We start from the raw sequence: 7704 nt of genomic DNA, 5'->3' as shown, positions 1-7704 counted from the left end.
ATTAAGAAGTAAGAATGTACTATCAAAACTATTCTTATTTATTTAAATAAATATATACAGTTTATTGAACAAATAAATCACATTTCGGTGAATTCGTGGTCCAGACAAATACGCAACTGTACATCCTTGAAAAACCTAACCGAAGTTTCTGTTATTTGTATATCGACGTGTAATATTCCTCTTCCAAATCGTATAAATCGGCGGCCATGTCGTCTCGCAAGGACGCTAACTTTTGATCGCATTCTGCTTGTTTCGTCCTGAATAATTTACTATTTTGTGCTATGGCTTCGTTCACAGATGGGAAATCGTTGAGTATCAAATATTGCTTTATATCGGAAACTAGCTTCATCAGGGATTCTCCCGCGCGAACGATATTCGCCGCCCTGACGTGCATTTCATACGTATCTTGTTCGCATTGTGTCATCCGAGATAATTGGGAATCGCTTTCTCCTTTCGCTAGCTTTACAATCTCTGTAAAATAACAATCAGACTAACTGAACGTTCGCGAGTAATTAGAGGTTAGGTTTTAAATATCATTAGTATATTGAATAAAACCAATCGTTTAAGTTCAACGAAAATATCCATCAAACAATAGGTTGTTATACTTGCATAACGTAACATCGTTTTTTCATTAAAAAAAACCATCGATTCTCTTATTATTATGTACCGCGCAAAAAGTGAGGTTATATAGTATACCTTCGAAATTCTCCAACATGGATTTCACATCCTCTTTTAATCTCGTTGTATAAGACTTTAACAAAGCCTCCTTGCTTTGTGGCAATGCTCGCTGTGCTGCCATTATTTCAAATAAAAATTAACAGGCCTTTATTTACAACGACGAACTCCACACGTTGCGACAACACGAATTGTTTAGGGCACTTCATGACGGGATCATAACAACGTCATTGCCTGATGCGATTTTACCGACCGAACCAAAATGGTCGCTAGTGCACCTCAATTCGAAATCTCTGCTAATCATCTCGGTAACGGGCGATCGCTCGTCTTTTTAAAAGCACGGAAAATCTGAAGATTCGATTTTCAACGTGACCTTCGGTCACGAGTGAACCGTAAGGTCTAATCGTTTATATATCGATCTTCTAGAAGAAACCTAGGGCACAGAGCCACCCTATCCCCACTACGATCCTTGAAAGCCGGGATGAAATCAATAGAAAGCTCACGCGAACTCCTCTCCGTCTTCGGTAAATTCATTCGCACGCGAAATTTCACGGCGTATCGCGCAGGGGGGAGCGTCGAGACCGGGCGAACGCGATGGAGAACGCGAACACACGATTTTAATGCCGCGTACGTCGCGTTTCGTTAGGGACACCGAGAATATCGGAACATTCCCTCGAGTGTATCGCTCTCCGTTCGCAAAGTCCCGAACGGTGGTAAAATCATCGTTCCACGGATCAGTGATTCTCGTTCGAAAACGATCAGCGGTCAACGACGATGGCTGTGATTCACGTAAAGAAATTACGATACTCGGCATCGTGCTGTTGGGGTGTGTCGTAGGGCAAACAGAAAGTATAGAAGGTTTAAGCCTGCTCGATCGAATAAATGACAAAATTTGGCAAACGACGTGATGATAGGGCTTGTTATATTTTTAACGTTGACGGGAGCGATCGGGGGTTCGTTACCTCCCGACGACGCCGACAATGTGTTGCATATCGGTGGCATTTTTCCCATACGAGGAAAGGGTGGATGGCAGGGTGGCCAGGCGAGTATTAATTTTTATTCTTTCCTAAATGTATAAAAGTTGCATCGGTCAACGTATACGTATTCGTTCAACAGGCTTGCATGCCAGCAGTGAACCTGGCTCTAGACGATGTTAACCGTGAAAAAAATTTGTTACCTGGATTCATACTGAAGCTTCACTCGAACGATAGCGAGGTATACAAAATGTTTGTCGAGAAGTTTGAGAAGTACCGTAGGGAAATCACGACGGAGGAACTTCGTTAATTGATTATATCGTCGTTTCAGTGCGAGCCAGGACTCGGTGCCTCGGTGATGTACAATTTATTATACTATAAACCACACAAATTAATGTTGTTAGCCGGATGTAGTACGGTATGTACGACCGTGGCTGAAGCAGCGAAGATGTGGAATCTGGTAGTGGTGAGTGTCGATGAAATTTGTTATTTAAATAAACAGATACGAAAAGGAAACTGACTGGTGTCGTCTTTAGTTGTGTTACGGTGCATCATCTCCTGCGTTGTCGGATCGAAATCGATTCCCGACACTTTTCAGGACACACCCGTCAGCCACGGTGCACAATCCCACGAGAATTAAACTGCTGCAAAAATTTGGCTGGTCTCGAGTGGCAATCTTGCAGCAAGCCGAAGAAGTGTTCATATCTGTAACATCTCATTCTCGCACAAATCCATCGAAACCTTCAAACATGGTAATTTATCGTTCTGTTTTCCCCTATGTTTATAGACCGTAGAAGATTTAGAGGCACGTTGCAAGGAAGCGGGAATAGAAATAGTTACGCGTCAGAGCTTCCTGTCCGACCCGTCGGACGCGGTGAGAAATCTGCGTCGCCAAGATGCCAGAATCATCGTCGGTTTGTTCTACGTGGTGGCCGCGAGAAGAGTTCTCTGCGAATTGTATCATCAGAATCTCTACGGCAAAAGTTACGTGTGGTTCTTCATCGGTTGGTACGAGGATAATTGGTTCGAGAAGAACTTGGAAACGGAGGGAATCACGTGCACGATAGAACAAATGAGGCGCGCGGCTGAAGGACACTTGACGACCGAGGCTCTCATGTGGAATCAAAATAACGACACGACAATCAGCGGGATGACTTCCGAGGATTTTAGGCAGAGATTAAACAAAGTGCTGAAGGAAAGCAGCTTTGACATCGATAACAATCACTACCCCGAAGGATATCAAGAAGCGCCCCTCGCTTACGACGCGGTTTGGTCGGTGGCGTTAGGTATGAATTCGAATTGCTACGTAAAAGTGCCGGTCGTAGAAGAGTTGAATTTTTACCACAGTTTTGTATTCTTCGTATTTGAACTACAGCTTTCAATAAAACAATGGAGAAGCTGAGTAAGCAAGGGAAGAGTCTAAAGAACTTCACCTACACCAACAAGGAGATAGCAGACGAAATTTACTCGGCGATCAACTCCACTCAGTTTCTAGGGGTATCTGTACGTGACTCGGCTAGAACTAGAAATAAAACGAAGGCTTTATCTTTAATAAGAGGCCGATCTTTAATCGATCCTGTATGTGCTATAGGGATACGTTGCGTTTAGTTCGCAAGGTGACAGAATCGCATTGACCCAAATCGAGCAAGTGGTCGATGGAAAGTACGTTAAGTTGGGATATTACGATACGCAAAGCGACAATCTGACTTGGAGGAATATGGAAAGGTGGATCGGTGGTAAAATACCTCAGGATAGGACCATCGTAAAGACCGTTCTAAGGACAGTCTCGTTGCCTTTGTTTATTTGCATGGGAACTATATCCTCGGTGGGAATCGTAATAGCGCTGGCATTAATAATTTTTAATATATGGAACAGGCACAGAAGGTACATCTGCTCGTTCCATATTTATTTCTTTCTTCTCTAAATATTTGAGAACGCTGGTATCCCCCTTTCTAGGGTTATAATGTCGTCGCATCCTGTGTGCAATACAATAATGCTTGTTGGAGTGATAGCGTGTCTGGTGTCGGTGTTTCTGTTGGGAATCGATGGTAGATTCGTTGCACCCTGGGAATATCCAGCTATCTGCCAGGCCAGATCCTGGATGTTATCCACGGGATTTACTCTGGCGTTCGGCGCGATGTTTAGCAAAGTGTGGCGGGTCCACAGACTCACGACAAAGACGAAAGCCGATCAAGCGAAAGTAAGTACCGGAAACAACGATTCAACGCGCTCGATTGCTTGAAATCGTTTTAGAGAGTCACCCACGGTAATCACGTGCGATCGATTAACCGATTAACGATCTAATTAATGTTTCTAGTCACGCAGTGTGCCCGCCCCGTGCATGGTTTGCAGATCCTGCTCGTATGACCCTCGACTTTAACGTATTCTCGATTCTTTCTAGTTGTTCATGGCTAAACAAAAAGTTTCGTCCATACAGAAGAAAGTTCAACCGTGGAAGCTGTATACGATGGTAAGCGGACTGTTAGCGGTGGATATAGCGTTGCTAGTCTCCTGGCAAGTATTCGATCCTTTGCAAAGAAAGATGGAAACCTTTCCGTTGGAGTCGTCTTGGTTTGGCGATGACGATGCAATGATCAGACCCGAGTTAGAGCATTGTGAGAGCGTACACAATAATATTTGGCTTGGTAAGCTGATCAACGTGAAACTTATCTTTGATTACCGAGCAAAGATTATCATCTGCGTTCTTGTTTCAGGTTTGGTTTACAGCTACAAAGGAATAATCCTGGTATTCGGGCTGTTTTTGGCGTACGAAACGAGGAGCATCAAAGTTAAACAGATCAATGATTCCAGATACGTCGGCATGTCGATATACAACGTGGTTGTTCTCTGTTTGATCACAGCACCGGTGACGATGGTGATCGCCAGCCAGCAAGATGCTAATTTCGCTTTCGTTGCACTCGCCATTATTTTCTGCTGTTTCTTAAGCATGGCGCTGATCTTTGTGCCTAAAGTGATCGAAGTGATCAGGCATCCGAAAGACAAGGCCGAATCCAAGTACAATCCGGACGTGGGCATGTCGAAGGAAGACGAGGAAAGGTATCAGAAGCTGCTTAGCGAGAACGACGAGCTTCAGAAACTGATCGCCGCGGTAAGGAAACTTTTCACTGTTCGGCTTCGAGATTACAGTTGTCAACGATTGGCTGTTACGAAGAATGGACGATTCTTTTGCAGAAGGAAGAGAAGATCAAACTTCTAAAACAGACGTTGGCCGAGCGAGACGCGCTGAAAGGTGGCAGCGGAAACGTTCCGAAGGATTCGTTGATAGTCGCCGATTTTGTAACCGGCGAGGGGACTTCGGATAGCGCAATCGGTGGGGGTATTTCTGTTTATACTCAATCATCTCGAGCTTCTGCTTCTGACTTTGAGTTTTCAGGATCGTACTTGTAGATTCGCCGTGCGTTAAGTTTCTGCCCTTTCTGGCTGGATCGTAACGAATTTAAGAAACTGGGACCTAAATGGATAAAAGTACATATGTTGTTCTCTTCTTACGACGACGTTTACTTTGAAGTTCTTTCTAGAGGCTATCGAATCACGCGACGTATCTTCTCGTTGCTTATCTCTTTTTTGCAAAGTACTATTACATACTATCGCACACCGAATGACACTCGTTGCAATTTTTAGTGAAACTTCGAAAGGGAAACGGCGCACCAAAGTTCTGAAATGCAAACGGGCGACTCGTTAGCTCGAGACAGCTTTGTTTCTAAGTTCATAGTTCGTAGGATGCGCTGCCTCCTCCCGAGGCGGCGCACTCTGTGTCGTGTACTCGGTGTCTAAACGTATAAATGTTGGATGTATGTATATAACAAACAAAGTAATAGGTGTGCGTATGCGTAGTACGATTAGTAGCTCTCTGTGTAAAACAAATGCATACGCGCGAGATATTGTTAGGTATCATAGATCGCAAGTTGGCCTACGACTATCGCGCTGTTCTCGTTTACAACGATCTTTTTCGTTACCTGTTATCGAGATTTTATTATTATACAGATATTTGTACAGAGAAGTTTTATCGAACGAATCGATTCTTAATTAAATCATGGTTAGATAAATTTACACTAATCGCATTGGTCGCATAAACCGATTACGTAACACGGACCAAACACTTCGTAAAATATTTCCTGTTGACTTTCGAATACTTTATGCAAAATACTCGATTGTCCGTGCATTATTATCATGCATTGTATTGGTGCGAAACGCGACAATGCACGACGATCCGAATTTCTTCGCGCACGTTTATACGGGTCCAAGAAACGAATAGAGAAACATAAATGAGAGGAACGTTTTCGTTTATTCGCGAATATTATACACGTTCCACACGAGGTACAGAAGATCGCTTAAATTACGGGATATTGTATAATTTGAATCGCGATCCGTTTAGTCAAAACGTAAGAAGCATCACGAACGTTTCGTTTGCCGCAGGCCTAAATCTTTTTACATAGTCTACGCATGATTTGCAACGATTGCAGTTAAATCTCGTTAGACGATAACCTGGTCGTTTCCGAGACAGCGAATCGATGTGAACCTCATGAAGTCTGCTCCCAAATTGTACGAAACGTTGCACGGTACGCGAAATTGGTGTTCGATCGCGGGCAACAAGGTACACACGTAAAACAGTGAACGTGCTAACGAGATTTAAACGCTTCAAACATTGCGCCATTCATAAATAATTTGGGAGTCTTGATGAGGTGGATCGACGTGCTTTATGGCCGGTTAACGCTTAATCTTTCAGATTGCACCCTCTGATGACTGATCTAAACGTAAAGGTGCTCGGATGCTCGAGTCTGATCAAATATTAATTATTTATGAATGGGCAAAGAAACTTTCTACGTTTACCCCGCATGATATCTGAGGGATTATCGTTTTTGAATTCTTCTTTTTAGAAACGGACCAGGTTGGCTGAACACAAGAGCCCCGACGATTAGGATGACAAAAGCAATACGAACGTACGAACGGGCTAAAAGCTCGCGACAAAACGCTCTATTTCTCTTTCTCTTCTAAAACTAGTGTTAAATGTACACATGCGTAATTCCAATGGAACTGCATGTTCTTATTTTGTGATCGGAAACAAACCGGAAATCGTGTTTGTAGCGATAAAAATTCAATTCTATCATTGCATCGTCGATGAGTTATTTTGCCACTCATATCAAGTCTATAGAAGAAATTATTTCAACGGAATCAGATTTCTTCAGAGTGGCGACTTGGAAAAGCCCCTTGAATTTATAAATATGCAATTCAGTTAACGTTACGATTTAAATTCAAGTTCAAGTTAAATTTAAATTCATTTAAGTTAAAATTTTACAAACACGAACGTTGAAATATTTGAAAATCTTGAGTTCGGAAACTATTTCACGTTATCAATGGGAAAATAATGTGATTTGACTGCAATTCAAATTTTATCGGTACACAAGACGACTTACGTGTATGTATAACGTAGATTGAACAAGCCACGAAGCACAACTTTTTCGTACTTGCGTTTCAATTTCACCATTCCACGTATATACGACGTTTAGAGAGATTTTACGAACTTCTGTTGAATTGTTTCTCGTATAATCATTATCGCGCTCATCCACGTATTTTTTACTATATTTCTTCGATCGACTGTCGCGCGAATTGCGCTTGACTACTATATTATTATACGATATACATATACTAGTCTTATCAAACTGTTAAAGAAAGTATCATATATATATACGTTAGAATATGGAGATATATTTATTTTTAAGTTTTTAAATTATAAAATTCGTTAAAAATTCATATTGTATCTGTTATTGATAACCCTGCGCTTATCGGAAAAGCGTTCGCTCTCGAATCCATTAATCGTTCACGGATCTTTGCTGTGTTACAGTTACATAATCGAAACAATGTGCTTTCGAATTTAAAATCGGAAGTATTTAATTCGCGTGAATGCATCGCAATTTTACTATCGTGAACTTTAAAAAGTTTCCAGGAAATCAAACCAACTTTGTTTAAGAGATATTAGGGGACGACACGTATGATTCTCTAAAGAAATACGTATATTTAATACATCATAGATCCA

The 7704-nt window shown here is 41.9% G+C and overlaps 2 protein-coding genes across 9 annotated transcripts; one reads left to right on the top strand and one right to left on the bottom strand.

Annotated features, from left to right (window-relative positions):
• Positions 1-17: 17 nt before the first annotated feature.
• Positions 18-898, bottom strand: LOC117243496 (mediator of RNA polymerase II transcription subunit 22-like). The gene is made up of 2 exons (XM_033511040.1): positions 697-898; positions 18-471 (listed from the first exon to the last, which is right to left on the bottom strand). The coding sequence occupies exons 1-2, from the start codon at positions 797-799 to the stop codon at positions 152-154; spliced, it is 423 nt and encodes a 140-aa protein (XP_033366931.1). The 5' UTR covers positions 800-898; the 3' UTR covers positions 18-151.
• Positions 899-1067: 169 nt separating this feature from the next.
• On the top strand, positions 1068-7421 carry LOC117243441 (gamma-aminobutyric acid type B receptor subunit 1). 8 transcript variants are annotated; one of them, XM_033510967.1, is made up of 13 exons: positions 1070-1717; positions 1792-1890; positions 1981-2115; positions 2186-2356; positions 2437-2935; positions 3025-3152; positions 3241-3533; positions 3606-3849; positions 4051-4294; positions 4364-4758; positions 4842-4980; positions 5058-5135; positions 6548-7421. In XM_033510967.1, exons 1-12 carry the CDS (start codon positions 1583-1585, stop codon positions 5099-5101), a joined length of 2526 nt encoding a protein of 841 aa, XP_033366858.1. In that variant the 5' UTR covers positions 1070-1582; the 3' UTR covers positions 5102-5135; positions 6548-7421. The 8 variants fall into 8 exon arrangements, 6 of the variants coding, with proteins under 6 accessions (XP_033366862.1, XP_033366858.1, XP_033366850.1 ...); XR_004495467.1 differs by having other exon boundaries at positions 1071-1717; positions 5044-5135; XR_004495465.1 differs by having other exon boundaries at positions 4842-5135.
• Positions 7422-7704: the final 283 nt, after the last annotated feature.

This window comes from Bombus vosnesenskii, unplaced genomic scaffold (genome assembly GCF_011952255.1).
Source record: "Bombus vosnesenskii isolate JDL3184/JDL3185 unplaced genomic scaffold, Bvos_JDL3184-5_v1.1 scf7180000013262, whole genome shotgun sequence".
Classification (NCBI taxonomy): domain Eukaryota; kingdom Metazoa; phylum Arthropoda; class Insecta; order Hymenoptera; family Apidae; genus Bombus; species Bombus vosnesenskii.
The sequence above is the reverse complement of the archived record's forward strand: the minus strand, read 5'-3'. Positions and strand labels throughout refer to the sequence as shown.

Coding starts and splice junctions, on each gene's coding strand:
- LOC117243441 (XM_033510948.1), top strand. CDS start 1,583: ATGATAGGGCTTGTTATATTTTTAACGTTGACGGGAGCGATCGGGGGT. Junction 2,116..2,185: donor AGATGTGGAATCTGGTAGTG/GTGAGTGTCGAT, acceptor TGTCGTCTTTAG/TTGTGTTACGGTGCATCATC. Junction 2,936..3,024: donor GGTTTGGTCGGTGGCGTTAG/GTATGAATTCGA, acceptor TTTGAACTACAG/CTTTCAATAAAACAATGGAG.
- LOC117243496 (XM_033511040.1), bottom strand. CDS start 799: ATGGCAGCACAGCGAGCATTGCCACAAAGCAAGGAGGCTTTGTTAAAG. Junction 472..696: donor CATGTTGGAGAATTTCGAAG/GTATACTATATA, acceptor GTTATTTTACAG/AGATTGTAAAGCTAGCGAAA.